Here is a 16591-nt window from a genome sequence, read left to right on the forward strand (position 1 = left end):
CATTATTTCATGATTCTTTTTATGTGAGATGGCCAGAACATGCAATTATGTAGAATCAGAAAGCAGATTAGTGGTTGCCAGACCTGGGGGAGGGAAGAAGAGGTAGCGACAGATATTAGTATGAGTGTCTTATTAATGCAAATGTTCCAGAAGTAGATAATGATAATGGGTGAGCAACCTTGAAAATATATTTAAATCCAAATAACTATTTATATGTATATAGTGAATTTTATGGTATGTGTGTGTGTGTGTGTGTGTGTGTATAACATTTCAATAAATATGATCAAAGTGTAGCAATATCCCACATGAGTTACAGAGAATACCTAAATAAATACCTAAAACACAATGATCAATCCAAAGAATTTGGAAAAGAGGGATCTATTTGATTTTTGTTAGATTTCCTCTGACTACAGAAGGAGAATATTGATGGAGGTGTGAACTACAAATTCAGTCAGTTCAGTTCAATTCAGTCGCTCAGTCGTGTCTGACTCTTTGTGACCCTATGAATCATAGCACGCCAGGTTTACCTATCCATCACCTCCTCCCAGAGTTTACTCAAACCCATGTCCATCTAGTTGGTGATGCCATCCAGTCATCTCATCCTCTGTCATCACCTTCTCCTCCTGCCCACAATCCCTCCCAGCATCAGGGTTTTCTCCAATGAGTCAACTCTTCGCATGAGGTGGCCAAAGACTGAAGTTTCAGCTTCAGCATCAGTCCTTCCAGTGAACACCCAGGACTGATCTCCTTTAGGATGGTCTGGTTGGGTCTCTTTGCACTTGCCAAAAATCTTTGCCAACAACTGAAAAACAACAAGGGCATTTGCCATCTGCCTTTGTGGAGACTTAATCCTGTGTTGCTGCAGCTGCTGACACCACCTAAGGGGAATTCAGGGTGGAGAGTGAGGCACTCTGTTCCCTAGGGAAAATGGTGGAACAGGTCTTTAGATAGCTAGATATTTTCAGGAACTTATTTTATGATCCTAATCCTTACATCTCTTCATATCTAAAAACTTGCTAAATCCCTTCACGGGAACATCAGCTCCTTATGATTAGCAGAAAACCTTTTGTAAAATAGCAATTGATTACACTGAACTCCCCCTTCATCAAAATTTTTGTATTGACTTTCCCTCAGTGCCTCTTTGGAGAAATCTCTCAGAACTACCTGAGATGTTGTCTCCCAGGCTGCAGTCCTCATTTTACACCAAATAAAATTTAACTCACAACTCTCAAGTTGTGCATCTTTTTGAGCAGATAGAGGGTAAATGTTAGGAACACCTTAAATAGCTTATGCAGTTTTCCTCAGACCATATTAATTTGGTTACTATATTGAAACATAAAAGTTCAGACTTTGCTAAGCTGTTTCTGAATTCACAGGGGGATACACAAAAGCAGAAAAAAAAAATTAATGCTGTGTTTGTATATTGTCAAAACCTAGACACACTCGAATAGGGATTTAAGTCCCAGTGTGTCTGGTGATAGAAGCAAGGTCCAATGCTGTAAAGAGCAATATTGCATAGGAACCTGGTATGTTAGGTCAATGAATCAAGGCAAATTGGAAGTGGTCAAACAGGAGATGGCAAGAGTGAATGTCGACATTCTAGGAATCAGTAAACTAAAATTGACTGGAATGGGTGACTTTGACTCAGATGACCATTATATCTACTACTGTGGGCAGGAATCCCTTAGAAGAAATGGAGTAGCCATCATGATCAACAAAAGAGCCTGAAATGCAGTATTGGATGCAATCTCAAAAATGACAGAATGATGAGAATGATGTCTGTTCGTTTCCAAGGCAAACCATTCAATATCACGGTAATCGAAGCCTATGTCCTAACCAGTAATGCTGAAGAAGCTGAAGTTGAACAGTTCTATGAAGACCTATAAGAGCTTTTAGAACTAACACCCCCAAAAAATGTCCTTTTCATTATAGGGGACTGGAAAGCAAAGTAGGAAGTCAAGGAACACCTGGAGTAACAGGCAAATTTGGGCTTGGATTTCGGAATGAAGCAGGACAAAGGATAATAGAGTTTTGCCAAGAGAACGCACTGTTCATAGAAAATGCTCTCTTCCAACAACATGAGAGAAGACTCTACACATGGCCATCTCTGGATGGTCAACACCCAAATCAGATTGATTATATTCTTTTTAGCCAAAGATGGAGAAACTCTATACAGTCAGCAAAAACAGAACTGAGAGCTGACAGTGGCCCAGATCATGAACTCCTTATTGCCAAATTCAGACTTAAATTGGAGAAAGTAGGGAAAACCATGAGCCCTTTCAAGTATGACCTAAATCAAATCCCTTATGGCTATATACAGTGGAAGTGAGAAATAAATTTAAGGGACTAGATCTGATAGACAGAGTGCCTGAGGAACTATGGATGGAGTTTCGTGGCATTGTACAGGAGACAGGGATCAAGACCATCCCCGTGGGAAAGAAATGCAAAAAGGCAGAATGGTTGTCTGAGGAGGCCTTACAAATAGCTGTGAAAAGAAGAGAAGCAAAAAACAAAGGAGAAAGGGAAAGATACTTCCATTTGAATGCAGAGTTCCAAAGAAGAACAAGGAGAGATAAGAAAGGCTTCCTCAGTGGCCAGTGCAAAAAAATAGAGGAAAACAATAGAATAGGAAAGACTAGAGAGCTACTTAAGAAAATAAGAGATACCAAGGGAACATTTCATGCAAAATGGGCACATTAAAGGACAGAAATGGTATGGACCTAACAGAAGCAGAAGATATTAAGAAGAGGTGGCAGGAATACACAGAAGAACTGCACAGAAATGATCTTCACGACCCAGATAATCACAGTGATGTGATCACTCACCTAGAGCCAGACATCCTGGAATGTGAATTCAAGTTGGCCTTAGAAAGCATCACTAAAAACAAAGCTATTGGAGGTGATGGAATTTCTGTTGAGCTATTTCAAATACTGAAAGATGATGTTGTGGAAGTGCTGAACTCAATGTGCCAGTAAATTTGGGAGACACAGCAGTGGCCACAGGACTGGAAAATGTCGGTTTTCATTCCAATCCCAAAGAAAGGCAATTCCAAAGATTGCTCAAACGGCTGCACGATTGCACTCATCTCACACGCTAGTAAAATAATGCTCAAAATTCTCCAAGCCAGCCTTCAGCAATACGTGGACCATGAACTTCCAAATGTTCAAGCCGGTTTTAGAAAAGGCTGAGGAACCAGAGAACAAATTACGAGTATCCGCTGGATCATCAAAAAAAAAAAAGAGAGTTCCAGTAAAACATCTATTTCTGGTTTATTGACTATGCCAAAGCATTTGACTGTGTTGATCACAATAAACTGTGGAAAATTCTGAAAGAGATGGGAATACCAGACCACCTGACCTGCCCCTTGAGAAACCTATATGCAGGTCAGGAAGCAACAGTTAGAACTGGACATGGAATAACAGACTAGTTCCAAATAGGAAAGGTAGTATGCCAAGGCTGTATATTGTCACCGTGCTTATTTAACTTATATGCAGAATACATCATGAGAAACACTGGGCTGGATGAAGCACAAGCTGGAATCAATATTGCTGGGAGAAATATTAATAACCTCAGATATGCAGATGACACCACCCTTATGGGGATAAAGTGAAGAGGAACTAAAAAGCCTCTTGATGAAAGTGAAAGAGGAGAGTGAAAAAGTTGGCTTAAAGTTCAACATTCAGAAACCTTAGATCATGGCATCTGGTTCCATCACTTCATGGGAAATAGATGAGGAGACAGTGGAAGCAGTGTTAAGCTTTACTTTTTTGGGCTTCAGAATCACTGCAGATAGTGACTGTAGCCATGAAATTAAAAGACACTCCTTGGAAGGAAAGTTATGATCAACCTAAAGAGCATATTAGAAAGCAGAGACATTACTTTGCCAACAAAGTTCCGCCTAGTAAAGGCTATGGCTTTTCCAGTGGTCATATATGGATGTGAGAGTTGGACTGTGAGGAAAGCTGAGAGCCAAAAAAACTCATGTTTTTTTTTTTTTTAATTTTATTATTTTATATATTTTTTTAATTTTTCAGTGGGTTTTTTCATACATTGATATGAATCAGCCATAGAGTTACATGTATTCCCCATCCCGGTCCCCCATCCCCCCTCCCTCTCCAGCCGATTCCTCTGGGTCTTCCCAGCCCACCAGGCCCGAGCACTTGGCTCATGCATCCCACCTGGGCTTGTGGTCTGTTTCACCACAGATAATATATATGCTGTTCTTTTGAAACGTCGCACCCTCACCTTCTCCCACAGAGTTCAAACGTCTGTTCTGTACTTCTGCGTCTCTTCTTCTGTCCTGCATATAGGGCCAGAATATTGGAAATAAAAGCAAAAATAAACAAATGGGACCTAATGAAACTTAAAAGCTTTTGCACAACAAAGGAAACTATAAGCAAGGTGAAAAGACAGCCCTCAGATTGGGAGAAAATAATAGCAAATGAGGAAACAGACAAAGGATTAATCTCAAAAATATACAAGCAACTCCTGAAGCTCAATTCCAGAAAAATAAATGACCCAATCAAAAAATGGGCCAAAGAACTAAACAGACATTTCTCCAAAGAAGACCTACAGATGGCTAACAAACACACGAAAAGATGCTCAACATTACTCATTATCAGAGAAATGCAAATCAAAACCACAATGAGGTACCATTACATGCCAGTCAGGATGGTTGCTATCCAAAAGTCTACAAGCAATAAATGCTGGAGAGGGTGTGGAGAAAAGGGAACCCTCTTACACTGTTGGTGGGAATGCAAACTAGTACAGCCACTGTGGAAAACAGTGTGGAGATTTCTTAAAAATCTGGAAATAGAACTTCCATATGACCCAGCAATCCCACTTCTGGGCATACACACTGAGGAATCCAGATCTGAAAGAGACACGTGCACCCCAATGTTCATCGCAGAACTGTTTGTAATAGCCAGGACATGGAAGCAACCTACATGTCCATCAGCAGATGAATGGATAAGGAAGCTGTGGCACATATACACCATGGAATATTACTCAGCCATTAAAAAGAATTCATTTGAATCAGTTCTAATGAGATGGATGAAACTGGAGCCCATTATACAGAGTGAAGTAAGCCAGAAAGATAAAGAACATTACAGTATACTAACACATATATACGGAATTTAGAAAGATGGAAACTCATGGTTTTGAACTGTGTGTTGGCGAATACTCTTGAGAGTCCCTTGAATTGCAAGGAGATCCAACCAGTCCATCCTAAAGGAAATCAGTCCTGGGTGTTCATTGGAGGGACTGATGTTGAAGCTGAAATTCCAATACTTTGGCCACCTGATGTGAAGGGTTGACTCATTGGAAAAGACCCTGATGCTGGGAGGGATTGGGGGCAGGATGAGAAGGGGATGACAGAGGATGAGATGGCTGGATGGCATCACCGACTCGATGAACATGAGTTTGAGTAAACTCCGGGAGTTGGTGGTGGATAGGGAGGCCATGGCGGCTATTCATGGGGTTGCAAAGAGTCGGGCACGACTGAGCGACTGAATTGAACTGAACTGAACTATGCCTGGTAAAATAAAAGTCTATCTTTTTATTCAGCTACCCAAGACCTGCTCATCTCAGGTATTTTTCCAGGTAAAGATTTCAAGACTCTAGAACAAATAGCTACAATTTTGGGAAAATAAATTTGTTTGTAAAACATTTTATGCTTGCATACTCAGTTAAATAAATTATATAATTTAATGTCCAGAAATAATATTTTCTTTTCAGAACTGTCAGAATCTGTTTGTACTTATTAGCATCCATAATATGATTATTAATTTATTTTCATGTTGATTCACAGGAAAACCTTCGCTTCTTTTATCATCAGAATGGTAGGTCGATAAATTTAAGGATTTTGTTGTTGTTAGTTTTACCTTATTTAAAAACTAATGTAGGTGGCACTTTAAGAATTAAAATGTACAAATTCATCTTCATGTGAATCCCATGTCATAAGGTATAAAGAAAAGATCCTCACTTGTATTTTATTCTTATGCACACTAGAGACATGTAATAGACATTCTAACATGACACACATTATACACACACTAGACAGAGAAACCAGTGTATCTCAGAAGCATTTATTTTCACTAATCCTGTTTCCACTTGGATGTTATAAAAGTCCATTCAAAATCCAAAGATATACAGCAATGTGTTTTAAATCCTGCTGTTTACATTTCCTTTTAGCTCTTTGCTTTGACTGTTCTATAGACTCCATCTTTGGCACCAGACATTCTAAAAACAGGTAATGAGTCATGTGGTAAAGCAGTAATAAGTCTCAAGAGAAAAGGTGATATTAATTATTGCATGCCTCACTAAGTACTAGAGGCTAGTATCAATAACATAGTTATCGTCATTGTTATTAGTGTATGTTGTAATAATTTATTCTAATATTAATACATAAACATTTTAAATTGTTCTTTGAATGACATAAAAATGTAAACACATTTTGTATGCATGGAAATTTTTCAAGCATAGAAAATACTAGTCTCTCTTATAGCCTGGTGTTTCTAACATTGCTTTTTTTCACATTATTTTGACGATGTAATGAGACATTAATTCATCCAAACATTCTTGAAACAAGAAAGGTTATACTCAGAGTAATTAGTTTGTAAATTGTAAAATACTTTGGGAACAACATGTAGATTTAGAACAAATTCCTCAACTACCTATCTCACATATTTATATTATTAACAGGTAGATAGCAATGCCTCTTTAAAGAGTGACTATTGACCAAGTCATTTTCTGAGTATAAAATGAAAATTGCAGAAATAAATTGTGTTCTTCCTTACAAATATGCTGTAAACATCCAGAATTGATACACATATCTGTATCATTTTCTTGATCATTTCCTCAAGAATTTAGAGAAGAGCATAGAAGAATGCAAAGAGGAAGTTGCTCATCCTTAACTGAATTCATACTTTCCAGAATTGCTGATAATCCTGGGAATAAAGTTATACTATTTATCCTGTTTTTTCTTGTTTATCTTATTAACTTTCTGGCAAATCTTGGAATGGTTATTTTAATTAGGTTGGATCCCAGGCTGCACACACCCATGTACTTTTTCTTCAGCTGTTTTTCTTTCTGTGACCTCTGCTATTCAACAGCAATTGGTCCCAACATGTTGATAGACCTTTTAGCAAAGAACAAATCAATCCCCTTCTATGGTTGTGCTCTGCAATTCTTGGTCTTCTGTACCTTTGCAGATTGTGAGTGTCTCCTGCTGGCAGTGATGGCCTATGACCAGTACAAGGCCATCAGCAGCCCCTTGCTCTATGCAGTCAGCATGTCTAGTGGGGTGTGCTCCCTGCTTATGGCTGGGGTTTACATCATGGGGATGACAGATGCTCTGATACACACGACATTAGCATTCCACTTGTGCTTTTGTGAGTCAAATGAGATTATCCATTTCTGCTGTGACTTACCCCCACTTTACCTTCTCTCCTGCTCTGATACATGGGTCAGTGAGTTGACATTATTCACTATTTTTGGCTTTGTTGAATTAAGCTCCACTTCAGGAGTCCTTGTTTCTTATTATTATGTCATTCTAGCAGTCTTGAAGACCCACTCTACCGAAGAGAGGTTCAAAGCTTTGTCCACCTGCACCTCCCATCTAACTGCTGTGGCAACTTTCCAGGGAACTGTACTCTTCATATATTTCAGACCCAGTTCTTCCCACACTCTAGATCAAGACAAAATTACCTCATTGTTTTATACCTTTGTGATTCCCAAGTTAAACCCTCTGATCTATAGCTTATGGAACAAGGATGTGAAAGATGCCCTAGAAAAGCTAAAATATAAAAAACAGTTTTAAATATTTATATTTGACATATGTGCACCCATGCATTTTATTTATAGCATAAATAAATTATTTACTGTAAAATTATTTTGAATGTTACAAGAGAAACAAAGATGTCTCCAATAAATTAATTAATAAAATGAATATTTATTCTAAAGCTCAATTTTAAGAAATGTTGCATACTTCATTATATGTCTATATTTTAAAATAACATCCCCTCTATTTAGAAAGTTTTCAACCTTTCTAGTTTTGCTAATTTTTTGTCCATTCTTTCATTCAAATATCAGTTCACTGTTCTTTTTTTCTTTTCATTTACATTTATTAGTTGGAGGTTAATTATTTCACAACATTGCAGTGGGTTTTGTCATACATTGACATGAATTAGCCATGGAGTTACATGTATTCCTCACTCCGATCCCCCCTCCCACTTCCCTCTCCACCCGATTCCTCTGGGTCTTCCCAGTGCACCAGACCCGAGCACTTGTCTCATGCATCCCACCTGGACTAGTGATCTGTTTTCACTATAGATAATATACATTCTGTTCTCTCAAAACATCCCACCCTCGCGTTCTCTCACAGAGTCCAAAAATCTGTTCTGTACATCTGGGTCTCTTTTTCTGTTTTGCATATAGGGTTATCATTATCATCTTTCTAAATTCCATATATATATGTTAGTATGCTGTAATGTTCTTTATCTTTCTGGCTTACTTCACTCTGTATAATGGGCTCCAGTTTCATCCATCTCTTTAGAACTGATTCAAATGAATTCTTTTTAATGGCTGAGTAATACTCCATGGTGTATATATACCACAGTTTCCTTATCCATTCGTCTGCTGATGGGCATCTAGGTTGCTTCCATGTCCTGGCTATTATAAACAGTTCTGCAATGAACATTGGGGTGCACGTGTCTCTCTCAGATCTGGTTTCCTCAGTGTGTATGCCCAGAAGTGGGATTGCTGGGTCATATGGAAGTTCTATTCCAGTTTTTTAAGAAATCTCCACACTGTTCTCCATAGTGGCTGTACTAGTTTGCATTCCCACCAACAGTGAAGAGGGTTCCCTTTTCTCCATACCCCCTCCAGCATTTATTGCTTGTAGACTTTTGGATAGCAACCATCCTGACTGGCGTGTAATGGTACCTCATTGTGGTTTTGATTTGCATTTCTCTGATAATGAGTGATGTTGAGCATCTTTTCATGTGTTTGTGAGCCATCTGTATGTCTTCTTTGGAGAAATGTCTGTTTAGCTCTTTGACCCATTTTTTGATTGGGTCATTTATTTTTCTGGAATTGAGCTTCAGGAGTTGCTTGTATATTTTTGAGATTAATCCTTTGTCTGTTGTTTCACTTGCTATTATTTTCTCTCAGTCTGAGGGCTGTCTTTTCACCTTGCTTGTCTTACATTTAGATCTTTAATCCATTTTGAGTTTACTTTTGTGTATGGTGTTAGAAAGTGCTCTAGTTTCATTCTTTTACAAGTGGTTGACCAGTTTTCCTAGCACCACTTGTTAAAGATATTGTCTTTTCTCCATTGTATATCCTTGCCTCCTTTGTCAAAGATAAGGTGGCCATAGGTTCGTGGGTTTATCTCTGGGCTTTCTATTCTGTTCCGTTGATCTATATTTCTGTCTTTGTGCCAGTACCATACTGTCTTGATGACTGTGGCTTTGTAGTAGAGCCTGAAGTCAGGCAGGTTGATTCCTCCAGTTCCATTCTTCTTTCTTAAGATTACTTTGACAATTCGAGGTTTTTTGTATTTCCATACAAATTGTGAAATTATTTGTTCTAGTTCTGTGAGAAATACTGTTGGTAACTTGATAGGGATTGCATTGAGTCTATAGATTGTTTTGGGTAGTACAGCCATTTTGACAATATTGATTCTTCCAATGTATGAACACGGTATGTTTCTCCATCTGTTTGTATCCTCTTTGATTTCTTTCATCAGTGTTTTATAGTTTTCTCTGTATAGGTCTTTTGTTTTTTAAGGTCGATATACTCCTAAGTATTTTATTCTTTTTGTTGCAATGGTGAATGGTATTGTTTCATTGATTTCTCTTTCTGTTTTCTCATTGTTAGTGTATAGGAATGCAAGGGATTTCTATGTGTTAATTTTATATCCTGCAACTTTATTATATTTGTTAATTAGCTCTAGTAATTTTCTGGTAGAGTCTTTAGGGTTTTCTGTGTAGAGGATCATGTCATCTGCAAACAGCGAGAGTTTCACTTCTTTTCATATCTGGATTCCTTTAACTTCTTTTTCTGCTCTGATTGCTGTGGCCAAAACTTCCAACACTATGTTGAATAGGAGTGGTGAGAGTAGGCACCCTTGTCTTGTTCATGATTTCAGGGGAAATGCTTTCAATTTTTCACCATTGAGGATCTTAACAGGGCCATCACAAGCAAGGAAATCCGAACTGTAATCGGAAATCTTCCAGCCAACAAAAGCCCTGGACCAGATGGCTTCACAGCTGAATTCTACCAAAAATTTAGAGAAGAGCGAACACCTATCTTACTCAAACTCTTCCAGAAAATTGCAGAAGAATGTTAACTTCCAAACTCATTCTATGAGGCCACCATCACCCTAATTCCAAAACCAGACAAAGATGCCACAAAAAAAGAAAACCACAGGCTAATATCACTGATGAACATAGATGCAAGAATCCTGAACAAAATTGTAGCAATCAGAATCCAACAACATATTAAAAAAAAATCTTACACCATGTAAGTGGGCTTTATCCCAGGAATGCAAGGATTCTTTAATATCTGCATGTCAATCAATGTGATACACCACATTATCTAATTGAAAGATAAAAATCATATGATTGTCTCAATAGATGCAGAGAAAGCCTTTGACAAAATTCAACACCCATTTATGATTAAAACTCTCCAGAAAGCAGGAATAGAAGGAACATACCTCAACATAATGAAAGCTATATATGACAAACCCACAGCAAGCAGTTCACTGTTCTTATAGTGCATTATGTGTTTACTAAATGAAGTCTGAGCATTTAAGTGTTTTCTGTTCCATTGCACTTTGAATGGCTTCTATACTAATAAATCTTATTATCTTTTTGAATTAACTAATATTAATTACATAAATACCAGATAATTCATACTAACCTCAATATCATCATGAAGTAAAAACAGTAGGTAATAAATATAAAGAAAATCCTAAATCTATTTTTTTCTATAAAGGCTTCATCAAATGGAGATTAGAGTGTAAAACAGAAATGATGCATGTTGTGACAGAGGAAGATAGAAGGCAGAGACCTGACAATTATAGAGGTCTTAAGGTGGACAATTCCATGACTTTTTAAAAGTAAAGTGTTTTTAAGGAAGGAAACAATTTAATTTTTCCCTCCTAGTGCATATTGGCAGATCTAATAACTAAATTTATATGAAAGAGATTAACAAGAGGAAAAAAGTGTTTAATTATGTACATAGATGGAATCCACATGAGAGATTCCAAAGACAGGTAAAAGGAGGTATACATAATCTCATTTTATCTTTACATTTTAACCATATATACCTGACAAAGGAGAAAGTGATAGGAGTTTGAAAATAATAAGGAATGGAAAGCCATTCACCAGGAGGTGAAAGGAGCAAATGTTTGCTAGACAAATGTTTCCTGAGAAAGAGAAACAATGAGTCAGAGAGAAATTATAACAGAAATTTTTAGGTTCCTCCCTGTCTAGGAGACCTAGTTCATATTATTCTGCAGTCCCCATCTATAATAGTAGTTCCTTCTTTGAAACATGAGATCTATCTAATTATTTTAGACAGTAAGGGAAAGTTAAAAAGAAAAAAAAAAAAAAAACTTTTCTGTGTCATTTGCCTCTGCCCACAGGAACTGCTGCCCACTACCTTTCTGACCCCCACCCCTACCTGGCTCCCTTTCCCTGCAGCCAGTACCAGCTCCTTCCCTGCTGACCTCCAATCAAACCGTGTAGATTCCTATCATGGTTGCCACACTGCTCCTTTTTTCACTTAGGTATTACCTAGAATGATCTCTTGTATATAATAAGTCAGTGTTCAAGAAATATGCATGGAATGAATGAATGAATAACCATAAAATGGGGATATCCATAATGTCATAGGATTCTTGTAGAGTTTAATAAGAAAATATATGTAAATTGATTAAAATTGAAGTATTTGGCACAATACAAATTACTCAGCTCAATATAATTGTCATACCAAAGAGCCATATTTTGGGGTAGCAAATTTTGCTCTGTTCTAGATTCACAGTTTTGAAAACATGGATTAACCTCGAAGGCATTAAGCTAAGTGAAATAAGTCAGACAAAGTAAAAGCAAATGCTGTATAATCTCCTTTATATCGAATCTAAAAAAGTCGAATTCAAAGAACCTAAGTAGAACTCAAAGAACCCTCCATGGGCTAGAGGAGTTGGGGGAAGGAGATATTGATATTGCTCAAATGGTTCAGATTTTCTGCTATAACATGAATAGTGTCTGGGGATCTAAGGCACAATGTGATGACTATAATTGCCAATGCTGTGTTGTACATTTGAAATTTGCTCAGAAAATATATCCTAAGTTTTCCCAACACAATAGAGAAATGAAAACTATGTGAGGTTTGCTGTTGCTGGTTAGTCCTTAAAGTGTGTCCAACTCTTTTATGACCCTGTAGACTGTAACCCGCCACGTTTCCCTGTTCTTGTGATTTCCCAGGTAAGAATACTGGAGTGGGTTGTCATTTCTTTCTCCAGGACATCTTCCCGATCCAGGGATTGAACCCGTGCTCCTGCATCGCCTCAACTGAGGGTGGATACTTACCCACTGAGCCGACTGGGTAAAAAATCCATCCTCTTCAGCATTTCCACAAGCTAGTAGTTAACTACTTGAATAATGTGTCTGAACTACTATGATAACACCACTCATTAGCTATAGAGTTAATCAAATGATTGTTAAGAAGGGTTAAGTTCAGTTGCTCAATCATGTCTGAAACTTTGCTACCCCATGGACTGCACCACGCCAGGACTCCCTGTTCATCACCAACTCCAAGAGCTTGCTCAAACTCAAGTCCATAGAGTCAGTGATGCCATCCAACCATCTCATCCTCTGTTGTCTCCTTCTCCTCCGGCCTTCAGTCTTTCCCATCATTAGAGTCTTTTCCAATGAGTCAGTTCTTTGCATCAGGTGGCCAAAATACTGGTTCCAGTTTCAGCGTCAGTCGTTCCAATGAATATTCACGACTGATTTCCTTTAGGATGGACTGCTTGGATATCCTTGCAGTCCAAAGGACTCTCAAGAGTCTTCTTCAACACCACAGTTCAAAAGCATCAGTTCTTCAGTGTTCAGCTTTCTTTATATCCAACTCTCACATCCACACATGACTACTGGAAAAACCATAGCCTTGATTAGACAGAACTTTGTTGGCAAAGTAATGTCTCTGCTTTTTAATATGCTGTCCAGGTTAGTCATAACTTTTATTCCAAGGAGCAAGCATCTTTCAGTTTCATGGCTGTAGTTATCATCTGCAGTGATTTGGGAGCCTAAGGGGACTAAAATGCATCATCAATTCTCTATAATACACATATCCTGTTTTTGCCTCTTTAAAAAGAGAGAAAATTATGAGTCATAATAAGTCTTTATCACCTGAGTCAATCATTGTTCTAAAAAGATATAGTGCAGGTATAAAGTAAGTGCATTTCCCTCACTTTTCATTTCTAATGGTTGTTAGTGTAATCCAAGTATCCCCACAAACTGAATCAAATCTTTGAATTAATCAGACAGTACTGATTTTAGGTACTGTTTTTTTTTTTTTTTTTAATCTTTTAGCTTTTCATGCATTGCTTTGACATTTCTTCATATCCTTTTATTACTGGAAATATTCCTAAATGACATGGGAAAGGTGAAAATTTCAAAAAGTTAGAAACAAAATGAATGATAGGAAGATATAAAGTACTAAGTGGGGAAATCTTGTAATTCACTGGATATCTACTTTACTAGTCAAAGTGTAAGATGCACAGTGTAAATGTGCAGCTTAATATAAACATAATCTGTATGTTTCTTCTTGTCAGATAAATATGTTGACAATAGTGAAGAAATAAAGCTCAAATTTTGCATTTTTTTTTTTTTTTTACTGTTTTCACAGGGGAAAATGAAGAGCAGAAAATATAATTAATCAAATGTTAGAAAACAATGAGCCAGGGGATGGAAACGTCAGAGATTTAAGTCCCAAATGCTACCAGGCAAAACAAAAGGTTAGCTGTTTATTTTTTTAGGCATCAGGAGCAAGGGCAGAAAGACCTGATCCTTCTAGGTATGTTCTTGAATCTCTAGATTTAAGAATATAGGATAAAAACTTACCATTAAAAAAATGAGAGATTTATAAACTTAATGGTCAAATAATATTTTCTTCTCAGAACTGGAAGAATCTGTCTCTAGTATCTATAAAATGATTGTTTAATTATTTTCTTTTAATTTAGATTCACAGGAAAGCCTTTACTCTTTGTCATTGAGGAAGTATATACATACCTCTTAGTTTTTTTTTTTTTTTAATAATTTAGATACCGCACTATACATAGCAATATGTGCAAACAATTCTATGTAAATCATATGCTAATATACACTTAAAGAAAATCTGTCACCAATATTCTAGTTGTTATACCAACAGAGACGTGCATACATGCAGACACAACACATGCAAATACATACACACAAGGAGAAGACTATATTTATCAGAAGTGTTTATTATACCTCATCCCATTTTCTGTTTTTTTAATTTGAAAACCAATTTAAAATCAAAGAAATGCAAATGCTTGTGTTAAATTCTGCTGTTTTCAATTATTTGTATCATTTTTCTTTGACTGGTCAAGGGATTCATCCCCTGGCACCAGGGTGCTGCAGAGATCGGTAATGAGTACTGTGGCAAAGCAACAACACATTTCTATAGTAAAGATCAATAATACTTATTTCATGTCTACCGAGTGCTGAAGGAAACTTAGACTAGGACAGTAGCATAGTAATTTTCATTATGAATAGTTGCTGATATGCTCTAGAATGAATAAAAAATCATTTTAAACCAACATCATCTGAGCTGTTTTTGAGAAGCATAACGATGGTAACAATTTCTTGGATCCAAATAACTACTTCTAGAGATGGAAAATGCCTAATCCTGTAACTGACAGCCAGGTCTCTCAAACATTGGTGTCTCTTCTATGGTATTTTGAACATAGAATGAAACATTAATCCAATTATATGTCCATAGATAAGAAAGCAAAAATCTAGGAAAATGAAAAGCTCATAAAATTTTATATACATCATGACGACATGCAGATTTAGATACAACTTTTTCAATGTGTATTACAGTTTGTTTGTTTGTTTTTATTTTTCCAGGTAGGTAATAATGTTCCTTCAAGAAGTAGTTACATGATTGGGTAATTTTCTGAGTATAAAATGACATTTACACAAAGAGACTGTGTTCTTCTTTACAGATATTTTGCAGATGTCCATATGCTCATCTATAGTTTTCCTGATCACTTGTCAAAAATTTAGATGAGAAAAATTAAAGAATGGAAAAAGAAAATTGCTCCTCTGTGACTGAATTCATTTTCTTGGGGATTACCAGTAATCTGGGAGGTAAAGTGACCTTATTTGCCATGTTACTACTTGTTTATCTTATTAATCTTCTGGGAAATCTTGGAATGATAATTTTGATTAGAATGGATCCCCAGCTGCAAACACCAATGTATCTTTTCCTCAGCCACCTCTCCTTCTGTGACCTCTGCTATTCGACAGCAGTCGGACCCAAGATGCTGGTTGACCTTTTAGCCAAGAACAAACCAATCCCCTTCTATGGCTGTGCCCTACAATTCTTAATTGCCTGTACCTTTGCAGATTCTGAGTGTCTCCTGCTGGCAGTGATGGCCTATGACCGGTACAAGGCCATCAACAGCCCCTTGCTCTATGCAGTCAGCATGTCCAGCAGGGTGTGCTCCCTGCTCATGGCTGGGGTTTACCTGGTGGGGATAATAGATGCTCTGATACACACGTCATTAGCATTCAGCTTATGTTTCTGTGGGTCAAATGAGATTAATCACTTCTTCTGTGACTTACCTCCACTCTACCTTCTTTCTTGCTCTGATACACAGGTCAATGAATTGACAGTATTTATTGTTTTTGGAGTTATTGAATTGAGCTCGATTTCAGGAGTTCTTGTCTCTTACTGTTATATCATCCTAGCAGTCTCAAAGATTCATTCTGCTGAGGGGAGGTTCAAAGCTTTCTCCACCTGCACCTCCCACCTAACTGCTGTGGCAATTTTCCAGGGAACTCTTCTTTTTATGTACTTCAGACCAAGTTCAATCTACTCTTTAGAGCAAGACAAAATGATATCATTGTTTTACACCCTTATGATTCCCATGTTAAACCCTCTGATTTATAGCCTACGGAACAAGGATGTGAAAAATGCCCTAGAAAAGCTAAAAAATAAAAGATGGTTTCAAATATTTATATCATACATTTGCATATACATATAGTAGTTATTATTTTTGCAAAATTATATGGTATGATATGTGAAAAATATAATTTTATCAAATTATTTAATAAATTAGTATCTATACTAAAGTTCAGCCATAGGAAATTGTTGCAGTTTTCAAAACTTGCCATGCTTTATTATATGTCTTGACCTTATCTCTGAAATTCTTTCTGTGCAAAACTTCCTGGCTCTTTAAATTCTGTCATATTTGTGTGTATCCATTCATTCAAGCATTATTATTTCAATTATGTTAATATTTATTAACTATTTACTGTTTCTTTGCCTGCCT

At 37.0% G+C, this 16591-nt stretch overlaps 3 protein-coding genes across 3 annotated transcripts in view; all 3 read left to right on the plus strand.

The window, feature by feature from the left end:
• LOC136150207 (uncharacterized) overlaps positions 1–12514 on the plus strand; it is a 155676-nt gene extending 143162 nt beyond the window's left edge. The window contains exon 6 of the mRNA XM_065910943.1: positions 12492–12514. The gene's annotated coding sequence lies outside the window, so the exon portion shown is untranslated. The remainder of the gene's footprint in view (positions 1–12491) is intronic.
• LOC136150012 (olfactory receptor 5W2-like) lies at positions 6887–7819 on the plus strand. Its single transcript, XM_065910748.1, has one exon. The coding sequence runs from the start codon at positions 6887–6889 to the stop codon at positions 7817–7819; it is 933 nt and encodes a 310-aa protein (XP_065766820.1).
• Positions 12515–15337: 2823 nt separating the features above from the next.
• On the plus strand, positions 15338–16303 carry LOC136150208 (olfactory receptor 5W2-like). Its single transcript, XM_065910944.1, has one exon. It carries the CDS (start codon positions 15338–15340, stop codon positions 16301–16303), a length of 966 nt encoding a protein of 321 aa, XP_065767016.1.
• Positions 16304–16591: the final 288 nt, after the last annotated feature.

This window comes from Muntiacus reevesi, chromosome 18 (assembly GCF_963930625.1).
Source record: "Muntiacus reevesi chromosome 18, mMunRee1.1, whole genome shotgun sequence".
NCBI classification, from domain to species: Eukaryota; Metazoa; Chordata; class Mammalia; order Artiodactyla; family Cervidae; genus Muntiacus; species Muntiacus reevesi.

What these genes read in the sequence shown, in the direction of transcription:
- LOC136150012 (XM_065910748.1), top strand. Translation starts at nt 6,887, where the DNA reads ATGCAAAGAGGAAGTTGCTCATCCTTAACTGAATTCATACTTTCCAGA.
- LOC136150208 (XM_065910944.1), top strand. Translation starts at nt 15,338, where the DNA reads ATGGAAAAAGAAAATTGCTCCTCTGTGACTGAATTCATTTTCTTGGGG.